The sequence below is a fragment of the Sinocyclocheilus grahami genome, unplaced genomic scaffold, assembly GCF_001515645.1.
Source record: "Sinocyclocheilus grahami isolate Dianchi unplaced genomic scaffold, SAMN03320097.WGS_v1.1 scaffold219.1, whole genome shotgun sequence".
In the NCBI taxonomy this organism is placed as follows: domain Eukaryota; kingdom Metazoa; phylum Chordata; class Actinopteri; order Cypriniformes; family Cyprinidae; genus Sinocyclocheilus; species Sinocyclocheilus grahami.
The window spans coordinates 2,307,253-2,331,606 of record NW_015505398.1 but is presented as its reverse complement, the minus strand read 5'-3'; the positions used below and the strand labels follow the sequence as shown (position 1 = coordinate 2,331,606).

Sequence of the window (24,354 nt, the reverse complement as noted above, 5' to 3'; positions counted from 1 at the left end):
TTGTGAAAATTTTTTAAACTTATTATTGAGTTTGTCATTATTTGACAATGTAACTGCATTTCTTTTTCCTAAATATTTCTTTCTTAAAAATACTAAAAGGATTATTACATTTATTTCGATTCACATCCCTATTGTTTACACAGGTTTTCTGATAACCTGGTCTTTAGATGTTGTATATTCTGTAGCTTTGCTTGGTCATGTTTGCCGTTGGCAACAGTATCCTGACACCCATGTTACGTGTTTTGTCCTGGTGCCTATTTCTTTGGGGTTATCTCTTGGTTGTGAGCTCTCCTGTTCCTTTTGTGTCTGGGCCCTGACAATTCTGTCTAGTTCGGTGTAGTTCTGATGTCATCACCCAGATGCTCCATGTTGTGTCTTTCATTGTGGGGATGTGGCTTGGGTTGCTAATTCCCTTTCCATGTGCTCTTTGGTTAGTTTGGTTATGTTTGTTTCTATGTGCCATGTGCTCTCCAGTCTTGATCAGGCCCTCGTTACTTTGTCAACAACCATGGTAGGACAAAAAAAGTCCTCAACAAGCTGCATGACCTGAGCCATAAAGCCTTAAAATGCAAAAGTATGTCACTAGTACCTGAGACAAAAGCAGGCTGCCCCGGAGGACCAGGCTGACCAGGAACCCCTGGAAAACCGGTAGCTCCAGTTATCCCCGGATAACCAGGAAAGCCAGGATCACCTGGAGGACCTAGGTACAAGTAAATTGAATAATCATTGAAGACTGTACATCAGCATACATGTGAGTATGAACATGAGAGATTAGAAAAAGGAATTACCATATGTAAGATCACAAAATTGTATGAAAGGGAATAATGGTTTATTAAGATAAATGCAACCTCTATGACTACAATACAGGTGATTCCTGATACCTTTAATTCCACCCACTGGATCCACAATCGGTCCAGGTGGACCTGGGTTTCCTCTTTCACCCTAAAAATATATTTACAATATGATACTGTGTAACATTTTTCTGTTTATGAAATATATATTTGTGTTTTTCTTGTTCCCTGTTCTTACCTTTGGGCTGGTAAAACCTTGTTGTCCTGGAAAACCAGGAGTCCCAGGGAAGCCCTACAGAGGAGAGAGAAGATGGTTGGTATCTAATGAAGATATAAGAGGAAAACAGTTTAGAGTAAAGCGTTTCATATCTACCTTAATCCCAGGAATCCCAGGAGGACCGTTCAGACCAGGTGGACCCTGCCATGTTGAACAATACATAAAAGGAAGTTCAGGTTAATTTGAAACAAACAAAATATTACCCTGTGGTGAATCACAAAATGTAGCAGTAACATTACCTACCCTTGAGCCTGGCAAGCCCAGGATTCCCTTTTCTCCAGTCTCACCTCTGTACCCAAATAGGCCCTATATATGCACAACAATATGTGTGTCAGTTTCAAACAGCAACATATCAAACATGAATTGGGAGAACAAGCTCTCTTTGATTACTCACTGGTTGTCCTGGTCTCCCTGGAAAACCTGGAACACCGTCATAGCCTTTATCACCCTAAAGAAGAGAGAGAGAGAAAGAGAAAGAGAAAGAAGAAAGAAGACTGAGAATTCATGTCACTTTGTGCTTTTTAAAAACAATTGACTGGGCTGGGGATTAAATAGCTTTTTTTACACCTGAAAATCAACTGAGTTTATTTTTAAACCATTTCTCTCCAGATTTTAGTATTTTAGTGTAAAAATGGCATAAAAATTGTAACCAATATGAGAACAATATGTACTGTGAATGCAGAAAATTTAGCAACAGAAGACTACCTGTGAAAGAAGCTTCAATGATACTGATATTTCTATGGTCAAGAAATATTACACAATATTTAATACATTATGCAGCAATTTGTTGTTGTTCACATTAATCTATGCTTGAAATACACAAATTTCAATTCAGTTGAATGTCCTTTGTTGTGATTTGGGCTCCAAATGAAACAAACAAGAATCGTAAATTTGAACACCTACATAATATAAACTACAGCTACTAAAGTTTAAGGTCAGTAAGAGTTTTTTATTGTTTTTGAAAGAAGTCTCTTATACTTACCAAGACTGCATTGATTTGATCAAAAATGCTATAAAAACAGTACTGTGACATACCAAATAACTGTTTTCTATTTTGATTTGGTGCTTAAGAAACATGTCGCATTGTTATGAATGTAGAAATCAGTTGTGCTGTTTAATATACTGCTTTGTGGAAACTGATACATTTTTTCAGGATAGTCTGATGAATAGAATGTTCAAAAGAACAGAAATGTTTTGAAATAGAAATCTTTTGTAACATTATAAAAGTCACTGTTGTCACTTTAGATCAAATTAATTCATCCTTGATGAATAAAAGTATTTGTTAAAAAATAAATCTTATAATAGTGTAAATCATTTTCAATTCCAGAAAAAAAAACCTAATAATTTACTCACCCCCCCATGTAGAGGTCTGCTACCCGACCCGAGCCCGATGGGTCCCGAAATACTTTTGGGTTTCGGGTCGGGTTAATGTTTAATGAATAGCTTCGGGTTGGGCTCGGGTTTATAGCTAAACTAAAACTATATGCAGGAGGCTACGCTGCTTTCATAGACGCACGCACACACATTAGTGCACACGACAATGACAACACAGCACGGAAACTTTTATCAGTAAAATAGCTTCGACAGGCTACTGACTCGCAACATTATATTTCTCTGCAATGAGGGGGTAAAATCACTGTTTTTGAAGTAACTAAGCCTCATTGATTGTAGAGAGGCACGAAGACGCAGGTTCACACACGCAACTTTCATCCCTCTCTCTCTCTCTCGCTAATTCAAATAAATTATATAATGAATTAATTCAAATAAATGTGATCTTACCGCACTGCATCTCTGTGTCTGTGTGTCTGCGGGTTAATGTTTAATGAATAGCTTCGGGTTGGGCTCGGGTTTATAGCTAAACTAAAACTATATGCAGGAGGCTACGCTGCTTTCATAGACGCACGCACACACATTAGTGCACACGACAATGACAACACAGCACGGAAACTTTTATCAGTAAAATAGCTTCGACAGGCTACTGACTCGCAACATTATATTTCTCTGCAATGAGGGGGTAAAATCACTGTTTTTGAAGTAACTAAGCCTCATTGATTGTAGAGAGGCACGAAGACGCAGGTTCACACACGCAACTTTCATCCCTCTCTCTCTCTCTCGCTAATTCAAATAAATTATATAATGAATTAATTCAAATAAATGTGATCTTACCGCACTGCATCTCTGTGTCTGATTTAAAGCTGACGAAATGACCATAATTTGCACGATGGAAGAATTATCGTCTTGTCGTAGCCTATACAACCATTCAAAAACTCGGCAGAATTTATGTGACCTCTGCACTGATGTTCATAAACTTTCATAACTGGTAAATGCTTTTTCTTTTGCCTTGTGAACTGGCCGAGCCTTAATGATTCTGTTTCTTTAAATGTATTTGTTTACTGACCGTTGCATGAAATCGTAAAATACAGCATTTTTAATTGGCTATTCTTTGTGGGAAAAAAAAAGATTTCGGGTTCGGGCTCTAAATTTAACTGTGCCACTCGGGTCGGGTCGGGCCGGGTGAGACGATCTCGGGTATGGGTCGGGTTCGGGCTTCAGTTTAAAGCCCGTGCAGACCTCTACCCCCATGCCATCCAAGATGTTCATGTCTTTCTTTCTTCAGATGAAAAGAAATTAAGTTTTTGAGGAATTTTCCAGGATTTTTCTCCATACAGTGGACTTCAATGGCGGCCAATGGCTTGAAGGTCCAAATTGCAGTTTCAATGCAGCTTCAAAGGGCCCTACGCGATCCCAGCTAAGGAATAAGGATCTTTTCTAGCGAAACGATTGGCCATTTTCTAAAAAAAAATATATACATTTCTATACTTTTTAATCACAAATGCTCGTCTTGCACTAGCTCGACCTCACACATTACATAATCACATTGGAAAGGTCACTTATGATGTAGCTGGAAGCACAGACCCAGTGTTTACAAAGCGAACGTGCAAAGAAAGTCAAAAGCCCTTTACAAAAAAAGGTAAAACAACGATGTCGTATGATTTTGAAATTGAAGATAATGAGATGGAGTTTTTCGCCCTAACCTACCTTTTTGAACTGAAGTACACAGACAAAGAATTAACCACGCGTGACCTTTCCAACGTGACTATGTAATGTGTGAGGTTGAGCTAGTGCAAGACGAGAATTTGTGGTTAAAAATTATAGGTAACACTTTATTTTGATAGTCCACTTTAGACATTCTATTAACAGCAAGTAACTTTGCAACTACATGTCAACTAGCAGTTAGTAGAGTATTAGTAGACTGTCTGCTTAATATCTTCTAACACTTTCTTTGTCAACTTATTCTACCTACCCTAAAAGTCTACTCTGAGAGTTAGTAGACATGTAGTTGCAAATGAATGAGAATTAGTTGACATGTAGTTACAAAGTTACTTATAGTTAATAGAATGTCTAAAGTGGACTATCGAAATAAAGTGTAACCAAATTATATAATTTGTAAAAAAAATGTCTTTAGAAAATGACTGATCGTTTCTCTAGATAAGACCCTTATTGCTCGGTTGGGATCGTGTAGAGCCCTTTGAAGCTGCATTGAAACGGCAATTTGTACCTTCAAGCCATTAGCCGCCATTGAAGTCCACTTTCACTTAGTCACTTTCTTTTATATGGAGAAAAATCCTGGAGTGTTTTCCTCAAAAACTTGATTTCTTTGCGACTGAAGAAAGAAAGACATGGATCTTGGATGATATGGGGATGAGTAAATTATCAGGAAATTTTTATAAGGAACTAATCCTTTAAATAGTATAATGAAAAGTATACCGTTTCATTAAGCTAATTTAACACTTGAACCACACTTTAAATGAATTCCATTAGAACAAGATATTATCTAACATTATCCACATTAGAGAGTGATATTTATATATTTGTAAGTGTGCCTGAAGTGTCCTCTTTAGGGCCGCTGTATATATGCACACATAATTTAAGCATTTCAGATCACCACCAAATATGAAGACTTTATGGACACCACCCTCAATATTCACCACAGGGTGAAGTATGGCATGTATACATCAAGCACAAAGTGGACGTCACCCTCCTGGATAGCAGGTACAAAGAAACTGTAGAAAAGATTTTGAGGAGGACGGTATCGATTGACTTCATCCTAGGTCTAGATCCTCACAGCTGCGTTTTCCTCACAAACCTTAGTTCCTTTGTCTCCTTTCGGAAAGCCAACAAGCTCCACCACTCCACTGACCAGTGGGCAGCCTGGGTCACCGGGCGAGCCCACATCTCCCTGGATACGGTAACCAAGGAAGAGAGATTTTTTTTTTATATGGGACAAGATGACGGTTGATGGGGAGGCTGTTTGGAGACGGCAGCGGCGGAGCATGTTGAAGAGGTGGCATGTGATGAGAAATTTTTGGGGTTTTGAAGAAGGACGTTAAGAGGACTGTGACCACTGCCAGAGCAGCGGGGAGATCAGGGTGTGGAGGAGATGAATGGACACAGGCAGAATAAAGGAGATTTGGCAATGAACCATATATTTTACACAATAGATGTGTCTGTATCTCTCCCCATTCAATCATTATGCAACTAACCACCCTCCCTTTATTTACTGTCAATGCCTCTATTATGTGTTTTCAGAAAATATTCCCATAATCAAGGTATTTACAAATGTCAGTCCCAATTGATAAATGATCAGAACGTTCAAGACCATTTTCCCTGGAGCGATGTTGTGGTTCAATGCCCTCTAATGCTCCTCTCTCCTCCACCATCCATACCCTCTCACCCTGACAGTGCCCTTCCCTGGGTTGGCATCACCGCTCCCCTGTGTGTTACCTTCTCTCCTTTGTTGATAGTGCTTATTGCTGGTGCGTTAAACTGAACGGCCGGACTGCCCCTGAGTCCTGGTGAACCAACATCCCCCTGAGATCCACAACACAGACATTTGACACATTAGAGCCCAGGATTTTATCAGAGAGAGAAAGAGAGAGAAAACGTGAGAGAGTGTCTTGGTCAGGTTAAGAAAAAGATAATGGAAAAAGGGAAAGAGCAAGTGTAAGAAGAGAGAGAGAGAGAAACAGTAAAACTGGAAATCTTAAGATTAAAGAAGAGGGACAGATGTGAAAGCAAAGAGTAGTGAAAGAGTGTGAGAACAAGAGGCAGAAGAAACACTGCAGGAATCAGATTCTTGATCAGGATTTTTGTCTTATTTTCCAGTAAAAATGTCCCAAAATTCTTAAAACAATATATTTTCCTTGATGCCGCCTGATGGATGTCAAAACTAGATGTAGGGGGGGTCAGATAGAAAGACGGCTAGCCTACGCGTAATATGGAGATTTACTTGTAAATATTAATACACATAATATGGAGATTTACTTGTAAATATTAATATGCATTTCTATAGCCCTGGCTGATTTTAAAATATAATTTTGGCTGCCCCTGAAATGGGTCGTATTGACATTACCTGAGCGGTTGAAGAATACGCTACAGCGCTCATTCAAAGACGTGCATTTATTGCTTGGATGGAGCAAGAACACCTAAAATGCATGTGTAGATTCAGTTGAGTGATAAAGTTTACCCTCTTCAAATTAATGCTGTTGAACTGAATTTACTGAATTTATCATTTGCTAAAATAACCATTAACAGCAATACAGCGGCTCTGTCAGATGCGCGTGAAAGCTGCATGTGTTACTATAATAAACACTGCGTGTTTTCTTTCAGAATCATCATTGGCTGGTAGAAATACAAAAATAGGTTACATAACAGGTTTTACTAAAAATTAAGATAAGGTAAAGGTGTGAATAATTACATTTTAGACACATTGTCAGTAATTTCAATAATGAAAATAAAGCCCTAGGAGAACTGTTGTGCGTCTTTGATCAACACACAGCGGTGTTTCATTAATGAATTCACGTTTTTAAACGAATTGAGTGAATCAATGATTCAGTGAACCATTCATAAAGGCAGACACTTGCTTCGTTTCTGAATGAATCAGCTGTTTAAACGAATCGATTGAATGAATGATTGAATGACTCACTGACTTAAAGGGTTAGTTCACCCAAAAAGAAAATTAGGCTGTGTTTTACTCACCCCCGAGGCATCCTAGGTGTATATGACTTTCTTCTTTCAGACGAATCCAGTCGGAGTTATATTAAAAACTGTCCTGGCTATTCCAAGCTCTATCATTGCAGTCAGAGGGTGTTGCAGTGCTTCAGTCCAAAAGAAGTGAAATAAAAAGCGCCCATCCATAAAAAAAGTGTCTCGCATGGCTCCGGGGGGTGAACAAAGGCCTCCTATAGCAAATCGATGCGTTTTTGTGAGAAAAATATCTGTATTCAATACGTAATAATCACTTGAATGTAGCTTGCGCCAACAGTTGTACACAGAAGCAGCTCCGGGAGCATGACGTATGAGGTCAGCGTTGCGCATGCGCCGGTGAGTCTGGTGAAAACCAACGTTTGTTAACAGGAGCAAAGTAAGCAAAGTTTCCTTACTTTAGCAAAGGAAAACCAGTCTCCTCTTGGCTTATATCGAAATCCTCCGACATTCTTCTTTACAAATCCTCGTTTTGTACTTCTAATTAGTGACCATTGTTTTGTTTTGATCTCTCCGCTCCGCTTCCGCGTGCATCACTTCTGAGCGGCGCGTGCACAAAGCCGACCTCATACGTCATCCGCCCGGAACTGCTTCCGTGTACAACTGATGGTGCAAGCTAGATTAAAGTGATTATTACGTTTTGAATATGGATATTTATGCAGAATGAAAGGACAGCAGTACAGCCTAGCGCATTTCACACAGGCTGCTAGATTCACTTTCGCCAGAAAGTCGTATGCCCAAGGTTAAAAATAAATTACGTTTATAGTGAATGCCCCTATAAATGGTCTTATTTTTACGATTTAGTTTTAATCCAAATGATGCGTGTGCTAAGTGAGTGAACATCAAAGATCACACAACAGAAGTGCGCGCTCTCTCTCTCTCTCTCCCTACCGTTAAGTAACTTGTGCATTGTTTTACTTACTTGTTTTTGACGTATCCGACCGAACTACAAACTTTCCAGTAATGTCTGTGAGAAAGGTATATTCCACTATACAAGCTCGCGCATTTGCGCCGCTGCGTGCTCAATCCACTCAGCGTGTTTTGTTTATCAGCTCGCGCACATCAGCTATACAGATGTTAATACTGAAAGTTTAACATTATATGCATTGCATACATATACTTTGTAGTAGACATCCTTAATCTCTTATAACTCCATTCTGCTGTCTGTTGTTCTGTTGTCTGTGTTTCTTTGTCTGAATATGGCACTGATCACATGCTGTGTGGTATCGGTGTTTGGTATCGGGGCATTTTAACGAGTACGAGTATGAGTACAGAAGCTCAGTATCGGGCCCGATACCGATACCAGTATCGGTATATCCCTAATTTTTAATATAACTCAGACTGGATTCGTCTGAAAGAAGAAAGTCATATACACCTAGGATGCCTCGAGGGTGAGTAAAACACAGCCTAATTTTCATTTTTGGGTGAACTAACCCTTTAATACAGGTATTTGCCACCACCTACTGGCACTTTTAGTTGTATATAGAGTAGGCTATCGTTTTATTAAATTTTTCTATAATTTAATACTTCACTATTTATTTGTATTTTTGTATGTTGAATTTAAATATTTCTATCTAAAGCTACTTATATTTCAGCTACTTTTCTGTAATGTCTATTCAGCGTTTTTTTTCTAAATGAACCCAATGATAACTATTATCTATAATAATAACTTTACATTTAATCGGCACATGATGTGCATGTTAATTCATTAATATCATCAATTTGAGATTCATTTGATTAATTGGTACATTAAGTAATTAATTAGATTTTTTTTTAAATAATCACTTAACAGCCCTATTTAAAGGGCCCCCACCAGTGCTCTTCGCACCCTGCTCTCAACCCATTAGCACGTTTAGTTTTCTGTAAGAAAAATCTTCATTTAGCTGCATGTTTTCTAGTAGATATAGAAACACCCCTTTTCTTTGCTAGATGAACATAGTTTTCTGTATTTTCCCATGTTGCAGTTTTTTTTATTTATTATTATTGCATTGTTTGAAAAAAAAAAGGCTTCAGGTATGTCACAGCAATGAATCATAATTTGCTATTTGCTGGTCAGCAGTCAAGTTTTAAAAGTTCATTCCAGAAATTATTTTAAGTTGAAAAAAAATTTGTAGTGCAAAATGAGTCGTCAGTATTCTTTGGTCATTTTTCTCCAAAAGAGAAAGACTGTAAATACATAAAGTATATCTGATTAACTTTACTGTCAATTTTTAGAGTACACTAGTGTATACAGTAGATGGTACCAAAGCTAACACACAAGGACTAAAAGCCACAAAACTCTAAATTTTATTTGATAGGGGCTTTACTTACTTTTTTTATTTACATTTTTACTGGAAAACAAGATAAACAAAGAAAGTTATTTTTACAGAGAATAAACAGGAAAGAAGTGATCGAGAACGAAAGGTGAAAAGAAAAGTGGGAGCAATAGGGCTAAGGGCTACTTTTGTAATATTTACTGCTACAAATGCATGTGTAGTATATGGCTGCCACTGCTTTATTTTGAATTTACTTCATAGATTTAACTGGATAGTTCAATAAATTTAATATAGAACTAGCTGGTCCTTGTTTTCTCTTGAGTTCAGTGGGTTAAGTATCCCAACCAAAGGAAACAAAGGCACACAGAAGATTGGAGCAGGCGATTCCAGCACCAGCACAAACCACTCAAAAACAGTAAACTGAATAGCAGCTCAGAGACTTCACGCTCAGTATGAGTGGCATTACAAGTTGTAGGTACTGTTCTGTAAACCTATGAAATCTGTGAACTGCCATCCAAAAGCAGAGGAAAATCCATTCCAGATTTTGTAGTGTTACCATGCTTATTAGTAAGATACCATAGGGATACATTCCTTTACAGGAAAAGGCTTTTATTATGTGTAGTGTGTGTTGAGATGAGTGGAAACATACTGCAGTTGGGTTAAAACAGAAATGGAACAAGATACAGTAGGCATGCTGGGAGTACAGAGCTATTTTGGAGAAAAGGGAAGACAAGAGGAAAAACTAGAATGAGACGATATAGGGTAAGATGATAAGAAAGAAAGAGTGATGTAGTGTTATTGTGCAAGACAAAAGCAGTATAATCTTTTAATATCCAGTCCTTAGCTAGCTTGTTATTAATCAGACCCCTAGCAGACTAAAATACTATTCGAACTGAATGTTACACTATAAACATTCTCTGAGTGTGCCAGCCTCTTTAAAGAGAGTGGAGTCTTTTTTTGTACAGATATATGAAAAAACATTCAATACTTGAATATATAAATTGTAGGACCCCATGAAATCAAAATGAGAGTTTTGGGGCTTTTAGTCCATGTCTGTTAGTCACATTTAGCACAAATAAGCATTTGGATTTACAGTATTCCTCTTCCAGGAAAGAAAGCAAAGATATTGGTAATCTGGCACTACACAGACGTTTGTACAATCAAATGCTCTTTGGAATGAGAATGTCTCTCTCCTGCAACCAACCAGCAAGTACAAAATTGTTATTGGTTGTGACATAATTAAAGTGAAATTACTGTTTGAAATACAAAGGGACAAGCCATGATATGCCCTGCCAAGACGTTCTGTTTCAATAGGAAATATGTCACCATAAGACAGAAAACTTTGATCATCAAGCAATTTCGTGGGGTCTTCAATGTCAGAGACACTCAGAGAAGTGTTTGTTTTCTGTGTTAGGCCAATTACAATGGCTTCAACCACCAACAAACACATGCAATACACCTTCAGTAGAGAGAAAAAAATACTCTCATTAAGACAATCAAACAAACAAGAACAAACAGCCAGGACTCAGCTAGAGATCTATATCTAAAATGCATCTTAAAGGGATAGTTCACCCAAAAATGAAAATGCTGTTATTAATTACTCACTCTCATGTCGTTTCAAATCTGTAAGACATTTGTTTATAACACAAATTAAGATATTTTTGATGCATTCCGAGAGCTCTCTGACCCTCCCATAGACAGCAAGGATCCTACCACGATCAAGGCTCAGAAACGAAGCAAAGAGATCGTTAAAATAATCCACATGACATTAGTGGTTCAACTGTAATTTTATGAAGCTATGAGAATACTTTTTGTGCACAAAAAACAAAACAAAAATAACAATTTTATACAACAATTCGTTGGAGAGTATCACATATGTGAATAACGTATGCAGCGTATGTATGCGGATACGTTGTTAACGTTCAGATCAAAGCGCAAACAACGTAAATAGTGTATCCGCGTACAGTACTGCTGACACAGAACAACATACGTGGTTTATGTATGTGATACTCTCCAAAATGGCACTATAGGGCAGGGGTGCCCAACCCTGGTCCTGGAGAGCTACCTTCCTGCAGAGTTCAGTTCCAACCCTGACAAACACACCTGTCTGTAATTATCAAGTGCTCCTTCAGACCCTAATTAGTTGGTTCAGGTGTGTTTGATCAGGGTTGGAGCTAAACTCTGCATGCAGGAAGGTAGATCTCCAGGACCAGGGTTGGGCACCCCTGCTATAGGGTGATGCGGAGGAGACGAATTGTTGAATAAAGTCATTATTTTTGTTTTCTTTACGAACCAAAAATATTCTCGTAGCTTCGTAAAATTAAGGTTGAACCACTGATGTCACATGGATTATTTTAACGATCTCCTTGCTACATTTCTGGTCCTTGATCGTGGTAATTCCATTGCTGTCTATGGGAGGGTCAGAGAGCTCTCGTTTGATCATCAAGCAATTTCGTGGGGTCTTCAATGTCAGAGACACTCAGAGAAGTGTTTGTTTTCTGTGTTAGGCCAATTACAATGGCTTCAACCACCAACAAACACATGCAATACACCTTCAGTAGAGAGAAAAAAATACTCTCATTAAGACAATCAAACAAACAAGAACAAACAGCCAGGACTCAGCTAGAGATCTATATCTAAAATGCATCTTAAAGGGATAGTTCACCCAAAAATGAAAATGCTGTTATTAATTACTCACTCTCATGTCGTTTCAAATCTGTAAGACATTTGTTTATAACACAAATTAAGATATTTTTGATGCATTCCGAGAGCTCTCTGACCCTCCCATAGACAGCAAGGATCCTACCACGATCAAGGCTCAGAAACGAAGCAAAGAGATCGTTAAAATAATCCACATGACATTAGTGGTTCAACTGTAATTTTATGAAGCTATGAGAATACTTTTTGTGCACAAAAAACAAAACAAAAATAACAATTTTATACAACAATTCGTTGGAGAGTATCACATATGTGAATAACGTATGCAGCGTATGTATGCGGATACGTTGTTAACGTTCAGATCAAAGCGCAAACAACGTAAATAGTGTATCCGCGTACAGTACTGCTGACACAGAACAACATACGTGGTTTATGTATGTGATACTCTCCAAAATGGCACTATAGGGCAGGGGTGCCCAACCCTGGTCCTGGAGAGCTACCTTCCTGCAGAGTTCAGTTCCAACCCTGACAAACACACCTGTCTGTAATTATCAAGTGCTCCTTCAGACCCTAATTAGTTGGTTCAGGTGTGTTTGATCAGGGTTGGAGCTAAACTCTGCATGCAGGAAGGTAGATCTCCAGGACCAGGGTTGGGCACCCCTGCTATAGGGTGATGCGGAGGAGACGAATTGTTGAATAAAGTCATTATTTTTGTTTTCTTTACGAACCAAAAATATTCTCGTAGCTTCGTAAAATTAAGGTTGAACCACTGATGTCACATGGATTATTTTAACGATCTCCTTGCTACATTTCTGGTCCTTGATCGTGGTAATTCCATTGCTGTCTATGGGAGGGTCAGAGAGCTCTCGAAATACATCAAAAATATCTTAATTTCAATCTTGTTCCGAAGATGAACGAAGGTCTTACGGGTTTGGAACGGCATGAGGGTGAGTAATTAATGACAGAATTTTCATTTTTGGGTGAACTATCCCTTTAAGTGTTTCTGGAACAAATATGCGGACAGTATTGGATGAAATTAGGTAATTATCTGAACCTAATGACACTAATGGTGAAAACTAAAAGCAGTTGCTTAGTTGTTTGTAAGCTGATGAAACCCATACCTTTTCTCCTGGCTCTCCTTTGTATCCCTGACCTGGACTTCCCTGTAGAATAAGCAGAGACATTCAGCAAACCTTTATGCATGGTTATTTCAGCCATTCTGCAGTAAGAGATCACTTTTACGAAAGGAAATTTATACTTAATAATTGACACTTCAGGAGCTACAGTTTAAAGCAGACAATTATAAGACTTCTTGTACCCGTAATGATTGCCCTCTTTACTTTCATTCCAAAGCAAGTGCTCAGACGTACATATATGTTTGCACACTGCTCCTTGTCTGACAGGAGGATGAAGTGTTAAACATGACAGGATTATTTAACAAACTATGCTATTTCAAAACTGTTCCTTAGACAGCTAAACTTACTGGAGGTCCAGAAGGACCAGGTGGACCCGGCAGACCCTGTGGAGGGAGAGAACAGTGAAATTACAGTCTTTATACTGTAGACAGACGGTTTCTATAGACAGTACAAATGTAATACATACAGTAAATCCATCTGGACCTCTAGGCCCCATTGGACCTGAAGATCCCACTGGACCTGGAGGGCCTTCGACGAAAAAAGTCTAAGGATTTTACAAAGAAGTGTTAGTTACAAAAAGACAACATTTGGTTGCACAAAAAAAGTCAAAATCCCAAATAGGAAAAAAGTGAAGTGAGACCAAGGTAGATTTTTTTCCAAAGCTTTTTAAAATAATGTTTAAACTTTTTGGAATTCCATTTAAAATAATAGTTTACCAAAAAATAATATTCTGTCATCCCTTTTTTGGTTGGAAACATTGTTTGTTTGACTTTCTCTTGTGGAACACAAAAGGAGAAGCTTTGAATAATGTACTTGTCATTTTCATATAATTACAGTGAAAGGGAACTGAATGTTTAAAGAACACAATAAGCACTCAGTACAGTTGTATTCAAACTCTGAAGCCATGTAAAGCAGAGCAATTTTTTTCCAGCTCAATTCAGGAGACATCAAAAACATGGTCACTTATTTATCATATTTTATGGTGTTTTATTTATTTATTTGTTCATTCATTCATTCTTTGTTATTTTGAAGTCCAGATGCTTTAGTCTTTATTTATTAAACATGACAGTGAGTAAACAAGGAATGCATTTACAGAGAAAACTACACCTCTTTTTTAACACTAAAAAATGTGAGCCATCATTGTTCATCTCAGCCTTCTTTTAGTGTTAAAACAGCAGAAGAGTTATTAACCCCCTTACATGTATGTGTGGCAACATTAAGAACATGGGCTTTCTCACATGGCCCACCTGGGAGGATTTAAAACCACAGATAATATAAAAGATGCATGAGGTGTTGAAAATGACAGAGGGATTTTCCCAGACAGGTCTCCACTCCACACCCAGATTTACAACTACCTCACAACACATATTATTAACAGGGCTGGCAGTAAATGCCACACGAGCTGCAGTATTAACACATGCTGAATGTGTATGTGTGTATGAGTGTATACATATAAAATGTTCACATGTGTGATTTGCTTGGGTTTCATAAAGAATGGCAGCAACTTACTTGTCCAGAAAGATCTATATAAAATGGTTCTCCTTTTAGACCTTTTGGACCAGGGACTCCCTAAAATCAAGTGAAAAAAATGTGTATATGAAAACGGATCTATATTTTTTTTTATATAAAAGACATCACTACATTTTCACAGCTATGCTCATGGACAAAATTGCACTAATAAGCAACTGAGCATGCAACATACAAATAAAAATTGAGTATATAGGTGCATCTCAGTAAATTAGAATGTCGTGGAAAAGTTCATTTATTTCAGTAATTCAATTCAAATTGTGAAACTCGTGTATTAAATAAATTCAATGCACACAGACTGAAGTAGTTTAAGTCTTTGGTTCTTTTAATTGTGATGATTTTGGCTCATATTTAACAAAAACCCACCAATTCCCTATCTCAACAAATTATAATATGGTGACATACCAATCAGCTAATCAACTCAAAACACCTGCAAAGGTTTCCTGAGCCTTCAAAATGGTCTCTCAGTTTGGTTCACTAGGCTACACAATCATGGGGAAGACTGCTGAACTTTACTATACTTTACTATACTCTGTGTGCATTGAATTTATTTAATACACGAGTTTCACAATTTGAGTTGAATTACTGAAATAAATGAACTTTTCCACGACATTCTAATTTAATGAGATGCACCTGGATATCTTAGTGTCTGGTGCATAGAGCTTTTTTTATAATAGGTTATTGATATTGCGTTATAATGAACATATTTGCATGACATTATTTAAATGTATTTTAAATAAAGAAACATATGTGATCCTCAAAAATAATTCAATTGGCTTTTGATAAGATGATTTGTTCCATTAGTAAGTGAAATGTCTACTATTACTCAATTTGGTAAATATTATATGATACAATCTTCTTGAAATGCAGAAAAAGCCCTAAAACTTACAGGACCACCAGGAAGACCAGGAAATCCATCACGGGCTCTGTTGCCTGGGTCACCTCGTGTGCCATTACAGCCGTCCAAGCCTGGAGGTCCCCTGGGCCCCTCCTGACCAGGGTGTCCCTGAACAGGGCAGTAAAATCAGCTTAGTTAACTGTTTTCAGAGAAGGGTGAAACTATGGTAACAGACAAGAACTGTGAACTCACTGGAACACCATCATTACCAGAAAACCCAGGAACACCCATTGGGCCCTGTCAAAAAATAAATAAAACACACAAAAAGGCATTTTGTACCACCATGTACACTATGCATCGATTCCTGTATTTAGATCTAATATAAAGGCCCATATACATTTGTAAACAGTTCATTACAAAGTATTTCAAAATACTGGTAAATAGAAATGCATATATCTGTATGTATAATAATTGCCCTCCATGGAATCTGACCTTATCTCCATTTGGTCCAGAAGGCCCATTGCGTCCTACATGGCCCATTTCTCCTTTGGGTCCAACTGGCCCCGGAGCCCCAATGAAACCCTCAGGACCACTGCTGCCTGCCTGTCCAAGTTCCCCTGGTTGCCCCTAGAAGGAGACAAAAATGAGTGTAGGATATAGAAGCACAAAGCCTTCATAAATAAATCGGTTTGTTGTATTTCTCATTTGTAAAATCACTTAGGATAAAAGCATCTGCTAGATGAATAAATATAAATGTATACACACACATACACACATATATACTAAATCAAAGTTTGCTGTCAAAATTTGATATATATATATATATTACATACATAGATACATACATACAGTATATTAGTGCTCAAACGATTAATCGCAATTAATCTCATCCAAAATAAATGTTTTTGTTGACATAATGTGTGTACTGTGTATATTTCTTATGTATATATAAAAACACACACATGCATGTATTGTATACATTTAAAAAAAATATGTTATGTTTATATGTGACCCTGGACCACAAAACCAGTCTTAAGTAGCACGGGTGTATATGAAATATATTTATATATAGTATAAATTACATGAATATAAAAATGTCAATATTGTCAAAATATATACTGTATGTGTGCGTATTTATATATACATAATAAATATACACAGTACACACACATATATTATATAAACAAAAATGTTTATTTTAGATGTGATTAATCGCGATTAATCGTTTGACAGCACTAATATGCAAAACGGAATGCTGATAAACACACACACACACACACACACACACAAAACAAGAATGTTTGTTGCTGTAATCATGTACTTTTTACCCAACTTTGAAAAAAATTCAATTATTCCGTTTAAGTGTAATTAGAAAAAAGAGAAAATGTATACAAAAATATAATAAAATAATATATAATCTGCATAGTATAGATAGCAACATTAATTAACCTCACTGTCATAATCACCAGTAATACTCACTGCTAATCAAATGGGGGCGACACAATCCAGCATTTAAACTCAATGCAGCTGGTCTCTGTACATAGAGTACAGAACGATTGATTGGATTATTCAGGGCATTGGTTATAAAAGGGCAGGTAAAAAATGAGTATTGACAGCAGGAAGTGTCATTTGGCAACATACTCCTCTTTGACTCAACAGACCAGAAAAATGTAATCTTCAATTTAAGATCTTTTTCTTACCAGGGAAGAGTCTGTCTGTGACTGCATTTCAAGAGTGACCACTCAGTCCGACCCCCATTATGAAGTACCCCATTTAAAACAAGACTGAAGATGAGCATATGCATGACCGCACTTAATCCGAGACAAGTTAAAGCTGCTATTACTAAGAAATAATTATTAGCAGCATTAAAAAATATTGTTAGAGCTGTGGCATGGTGGTTAGTCAACATAATATGAACTGGACAGCTGAACACAAGCCTTTTTTTTAATGTGAGAGGTGAGATCACTTACTGCGTGTCTCAAACTTCTAAATTATCTAGTGCAATGTTCAAGTCAATATTTCTATATGTCTGCCAGAAAATACAAATAAAATACATTATAACAATAAAAAAGTGAAGTGTGTTGTCAGTTGGCCACTGATGGGCACACAGATGAGGAAAACTGCATTTCTTGAAAGCAAAAAGCACTCCGAATAAACCTTACTTTCAAAACAGTGTCTAAATAAAATCAATCTGCTTGTGTAGGAAAGGTTTTCAACTTTACTGGAACTACAGTATAAAATGTTTTGCAGCTCACCACATGGTACAATACAAAACAAAAAACAAGAACTGAGATCCTAACAGGATTATAGCCACAAAAATCCCATGATCCTTGGGGGTGTATGCATCCATGTGCCATCACCGTGTGGATTCTTTCAAGGCACTTCTACCACAGTAAAGAAGTATAGCGTGTAAGTGTGGAGAAATACAGAACAATAGCACAGAAAGTATAGATGTTTCAATGCATCAGCTTTCCATAAGGTCTTTTGTAAGAAGTTTCATTTTTAATGTGGTTTCATTTTATCCTTCAAGCTGTTCCTCTGATAGTGATGAAGCGGGGAGGAATGTGTCACTTATTGCCCACATCAGCAGTCTGCAGCTGAACATTCAATCTGAGGCTAAACCAGACTTGCCGTCTTGGTTTGAGGTTTAACAGTGGTTGGTATTGGGAAACCACCAAGTATTAGACAAGATCTGTGTGCAGGGGGAAGTTGTGGCCTAATGGTTAGAGAGTCGGACTCATAACCCAAAGGTTGTGGGTTCGAGTCTCGTACCGGCAGGGATTGTAGGTGGGGGGAGTGAATGTACAGCACTCTCTCCCACCTTCAATACCACGACTGAGGTGTCCTTGAGCAAGGCACCGACCCCCCAACTGCTCCCTGCCCGCCGCAGCATAAATGGCTGCCCACTGCTCCGGGTGTGTGTGTTCACTGCTGTGTGTGTGCACTTTGGATGGGATAAACGCAGAGCACTAATTCTGAGTATGGGTCACCATACTTGGCCACATGTCACGTCAGTTGAGTAATCTACAGTATAATTATCAAAAGCCTCTCACCAGTTATTGAATGCTATCAGTCTGCTGAAGATTTCCTACATATGTTCAGTGGAGAACGAGCAAATGAGCAAAACAATCACATAAACTTATTCTGGGTAATGTATAGCAATAGTTCTTAACCATGATGCCGGGGGTCACAATTTTAATTTTATTTAAATTAATAAATTGTTATTAATGTATTAAAATAATCATTAACCCTTTACAATACAGGCCCATTAGTCAGTGTTAGTTGATTCATTAACTAAAATGAGTAATACATTTTTTACAGTTTTTATTAATCTTTGTTAACATTAAAAATACATGTTCATGTAATGTGGTGTTTTGGTTCATGTTTTCCATGTCTTTTATTTTGTAATTGTTTCATGTTCCATGTTAGTGTCATGCTTCCCTTGCCCTCATGTATTCATGCCATTGGTTCCCCTGTTCATTGTGTCATGTTCTGATTGGTTGTCTTAGTCATGTGTCTTGTTTCCCATTGGTTTGTTCTTGTCATGTGACCCTCCTTGTTTCCTATAAGTAGCTTCATGTTCCCATTGTGCCCTCGTCGTGTATTGAATGTATTTAACCCGCTGTTGGTGAGTCTAGTCTGTTTGTGTCAAGTCTGCTCATGCTCATGCTCATGCTCATGCTCATGCTCATGCTCATGCTCATGCTCATGCTCATGCTCATGCTCATGCTCATGCTCATGCTCATGCTCATGCTCATGCTCATGCTCATGCTCATGCTCATGCTCATGCTCATGCTCATGCTCATGCTCATGCCAAGTCAAGTCAAGTCAAGTCAAGTCAAATCAAGTCTCTTGGATTATTGTTTGGATGTTTGGATCACTCTGTAAATAAACTGCACTTGGGTTCTCACTACGCTCGCCTTCAGTGGATTGACTCTTTACAGTTCATTGTTAGTTCATGTTACTGTAGCTCAGGTCCATTAAATATTAACAGACAGCTTTTGAGTTTAATAATGTAGTAAAGTTGAAATTAACATTAAAGTGATAGTTTACTCAAAAATAAAAATTCTGTCATTAATTACTCACTCTCATGTTGTTCCAAACCCGTAAGACCTTTGTTTATCTTCAGAACAAACATTACGATATTTTTGATGAAATATGAAAGCTTTCTGAACCTGCATAGACAGCAACACAACTACCACATTCAAGGCCCAGAAAGGTAGTAAGGATATTGTTAAAATAGTCCATGTGACATCAGTGGTTCAACCATAAATGTTATGAAGCTACGAGAATGCTTTTTGTGTGCAAAGAAAACTAAAATAATGAATTTATTTAACAATTTCTTCTCTTTTGGGTCAGTCTTTGCCGCCATTCACAACAGTACCATGACGAACCTCAAGTTAAGATGTAATCAAGTCATACTTCTCTTTTCCACCCTCAACAACTACTGTTTTTGCTGAAAAACAAAGTTCTTGAAACTTGAAACAGGACCAGCTCATAACCAGCTTACTTCTCTTTTCCACCCTCAACAACTACTGTTTTTGCTGAAAAACAAAGTTCTTGAAACTTGAAACAGGACCAGCTCATAACCATGACCAACTAAGGACCAGCTGAAAGCAGTTCAAACCAGCTGACATGCTTCAAAACATACCTAACCCGCATTTGCTGTTTTTTTAACAGGAGAAGCGGCCCTCTAGGAACAAAAATTGACATGGATTGGTGACTTTAGCATGGGCAACATCCATTTTCCTAGAAAACAGAGAAATCTAGTTGTTTGAGTTACGCTAAGTGGTGTGACCGGTGAGAAGACTATTCTGATAATGATTTGAATTGCATTCCACCTCATCTTATTATAAATGATCATGCTTTAGAACAACACCAAAGACAAGGATACAACACAAACAAACAGGAAGTGTAAATAATTTACATCTGGATGGAACTTTATGAGTCTTGATTAACCTAATCTGTAAGAGTTAACACTCAAATACACTGGGTCAGTCTTAACAAGCAAGGATTGTTTACACTCTGCTGGTTAATTCCTCTTGATCTGGATCAACACATGACACCCAGCTGTTTACAGTTAATTGGTTTACATGCATTTAAAATGTTAAATTTCAGTCAGACTAAGACATTAATTCATCATAAATGCTTTATTCCTTTAGACTGCACTCATGCCAATCTTACAAATACTAGCACTAGACAGAGATAAAAGATTGTAGCTCTAGTTTTGCATGTTCATTGGACTACAATTGGCCTCAATTGTGTGCTTGCATTGAAAGACAGTATGACTATAGTATGATTATAACTGTGCATGTAAACACGCTTACTGATGCATGAAACAGCTATGGATTGTGTCCCTCATGCATGTCTCTGTCTAGTCAAGCTGTTTGGTTAAATCATCTGTAGCCTAAACGCATGACTCACATTTGTTTGGATTGTGGTTGTATTTGAGGCAGCCCCCTCTAAAAGAAGAGCAAGGTATGGGGATGAAACAGATAACAAAAGAGGGGATAAAACAGCACATCTGTGTTTTTATGTGATTTTTTTCTCCTCTATGCTGTAAAAGCTGAAAGTACAGCTGTTACCTTAAAGGGATATTTGTCCCATAAATGAAAACTCTTTTCAAAATTATTTATACTCATTTCATTCCAAACCCATAAGACTTTCATTTATCTTCGAAACACAAATGAAGATATATTTGATCAAACATTTATGTCCCTCCATTGAAAGTCCATTCCATTAAAACTTTGATGCTTCAAAAAGTTCATAAAGAGGTTGTAAAATAATCCATATGAATCAGGTGGTTTAATCCAAGTCTTCTAAAGAGACAGGAGTCACTTTTGGTGGAGTTTTAGTGAATGATTTTTCAATGGAGGGACAGAATCTCTTAGCTTTAATTAAAAAGGTCTTATTTTCTGTTTCAGAAAATGAAAGTCTTATGGGATTGAAACAACATGAGAGTACGTAAATGAAGACAGAATATTATGTGAACCACCCCTTCAAGTAACATGATCTGACCCTCACAAAATGACTTTTAGGTATCCTAATGAAATCAAGCTCAGTCATATTAAATAATATGCATAATAATAATTGTATAAATAATTTGACTTCAATGAAACCACATGAAACACGTTTTTGTGTGACAAACATTTTACAGTGTACTTCAAAAAGGACTTGTTTAGAATAATATTTATCTTCTCAGATACTGTACTGGTGCAATGTTAAATGACAAAACACGTATGAAATACTTCATAATCAAGACAATTAACATTTAAACCCTTCCCTTAAAAACTATTAATCAAACTGTAATCAGTTCTGGTCATCTCATGAAATCAAAAAAGAGAAAAGGAAGGAAACATCAGCATAAACAGACACATAATACTTCCACACATTTATCTGATTCACTGTGAGTATTTACTTGTTAAATATGTATTGTTTACTGTGAAATCTTGGGTAAGTTACTTGTGATAAGACTAATGTAGTATGTAATGCTAGAAAAAAAATACAATATATTGCACATTATATTGCACACTATGTAAATCCCTGCTTTCAGACAAAGTGTCTTTTAATAATCCTAATCGAGACAATATCAAGACAAAAAAGGCAAGGTTGGAGTTGCTCCAAGAGGGGACAGATTGAGTCAGGGTAGCTAAAGTGGTCACACATGCTTTGCACACATGAAAGCCAGTGTTGCTTTTCTTTGGTTGCCCTTAACCCAACCATTATGTCAGCATCCTGCAACCTTTGACCTGTCTGGAAGCGGATGTTATTGGTTCAAACGAGACCAGAATGGGCGCCTGTTTTTGTTGGGTGGCTGACCAAAGAAGAACGCTCATCATGTCTGATGTTTGTCTTTAAGGAGGACTCTGAGACAGCTGGAAACAGATGCTTCAGGAATGGCCTCATGCAGGTGTATTTGTATTTGTCTGAGAACTACAGCGGTAACACTTTCTATGAAGCTCCACTTATTCTTGACGTCAGACAAAACATGCCTTAAATAAATTACAAGTTCGCTTTTAAAACAGCAACATCTCTACTTCGAAATTAATCAAAGATGATTGCTAGAATATTCTTAACACCAATGTGCAATTTCATTTGATTTTCTATTTATTTATATCAAAATTATGACATTACATTATCACTTACTTCTATGTGCCAACAGAGAAAGCACAACTCAATAATTCATGCAGATTAATATACACTACTGTTCAAAATCTGGGGTCTGTAAGATTTTTAAAAGAATTTCATACTTTTATTCAGCAAGGATGCATTAAATTGTTCAAAGGTGACAGCAAAGACTTCTACATTATGAAAAAAATTATATTTCAAATAAATGCTGTTCTTCTGAACTTTCTATTCATCAGGGAATCCTGAAAAAAAGAAATGTATCACAAAAATTATTCCACAAGTGTTCCACAAAAATATTAAGCAGCACAACTGTTCAACACTGATTCTTATATGAAAATAAGAAATGTTTCTTGAGGTGCAAATCATCATATTAGAGTGATTTCTGAAGGATCACGTGACACAGAAGACTGGAATATTGGCTGCTAAAAATTCAGCTTTGCCATCACAGAGATAAATCATATTTTAAAATGTATTCAAAAAAGAAAAGTCCTTTAAAATTGTAATAATTTTTCACAAAATTGCTGTCTTTACTGTATTTTGATCAAATAAATGCAGCCTTGGTGAGCATAATGGCGCTTTTCCACTGCATGGTATGACTTGGCTTGGCACGGCTCAGTACGGCACGGCACGGTTTGCGTTTCCACTACAGTTCAGTACCACTTTAGAGTGGGCGGGATTATTCACATGTCGTTATAGTTGCGCCGCCTCTACTACTACTACTAAAAAAATGTTTTTATTCCGCGTCGCCCTATCAAGCTCTCGCTAGATCCACTCCTCTGCTATCAACAGAGGAACGTCTGTTCTTCCTCAACAGACAACAAAACTTTTTGGTTGTTAAAAAAAGGTGCGCTCGTTCAAAACAGTTGCGTTCGATCCTTCGCTGGCTGTGCTGATTTAAATCTAGCAGTTCTTTTGTGTTTGTGTCGCAAGTTCAGTGATGCAGGTAGTGACGATTCTCTCCGGCCAATCCGTGATCAGCAGAGTTTACACGTCATGTTTTGGTAATGGTACGGTTCACTTGGAACCCCAACCGAGGTCGTACTAAAAAAAGTCCCAGGTACTGTACCCAGTGAAAACCCCCCAAAAAGTGAATCGTACCGAGCCGTACCATGCAGTGGAAAAGCGCCATAAGAGACTTCTTAAAACATTAAAGGGGTCATATGATGCGATTTCAATTTTTCCTTTCTCTTTGGAGTGTTACAAGCTCTTTGGTTTTGACTCGTCGCTCCAGCCGGATAGGACATCACAGTATAGTAAGTCACACGCTTGAGGTATTCGGCCAATCACAACGCACTGGATAACTGGCCAATCAGAGCACACCTCGCTTTTCAGACCGATGGGCTTTGTAAAAATCGTCACGTTTCAAAAAGGCGGGGCATAGAGGAGAAACAATAATGTACAGTATGTGGAAAATAATGTTTTTTGAACCTTAAACCACATAAAAACATTTCATTACATCAAATACACAAAATAATGTTCTTTTTAGCAACATCATATGACCCCTTTAACAATCTTATCGACCCTAAACTTTTGAACATAGTGTATATATGAAACTATTAGCAGTAGCTTACAAAAACAAAACATTTCATGCATGTGACATACAATATATGTTCACATGAAGCAATGTGCCCCGCTGGTTAGCTTTTTGTACTTTCACATACCTTGCAGCTAGGTTTGCATAGGGTTTCACCTAGAAGGT

General features: G+C 37.5%; 1 protein-coding gene across 2 annotated transcripts in view; it reads right to left on the bottom strand.

Annotated features, from left to right (window-relative positions):
• LOC107596476 (collagen alpha-6(IV) chain-like) overlaps positions 1-24,354 on the bottom strand; it is a 126,543-nt gene that overhangs the window by 28,382 nt on the left and 73,807 nt on the right. The window contains exons 5-18 of one of the 2 annotated variants that reach the window (XM_016287222.1): positions 16,020-16,154; positions 15,780-15,824; positions 15,579-15,695; positions 14,672-14,731; positions 13,629-13,706; positions 13,510-13,545; positions 13,148-13,189; positions 5,854-5,940; positions 1,463-1,516; positions 1,312-1,374; positions 1,165-1,209; positions 1,030-1,083; positions 882-942; positions 590-700 (exon numbers count right to left, since the gene is read on the bottom strand). In XM_016287222.1, coding sequence (XP_016142708.1) covers positions 590-700; positions 882-942; positions 1,030-1,083; positions 1,165-1,209; positions 1,312-1,374; positions 1,463-1,516; positions 5,854-5,940; positions 13,148-13,189; positions 13,510-13,545; positions 13,629-13,706; positions 14,672-14,731; positions 15,579-15,695; positions 15,780-15,824; positions 16,020-16,154 — 988 coding nt within the window. Of the gene's footprint in view, positions 1-589; positions 701-881; positions 943-1,029; positions 1,084-1,164; positions 1,210-1,311; positions 1,375-1,462; positions 1,517-5,215; positions 5,309-5,853; positions 5,941-13,147; positions 13,190-13,509; positions 13,546-13,628; positions 13,707-14,671; positions 14,732-15,578; positions 15,696-15,779; positions 15,825-16,019; positions 16,155-24,354 lie in introns of both variants that reach the window. The other variant, XM_016287221.1, reaches the window with a different exon arrangement.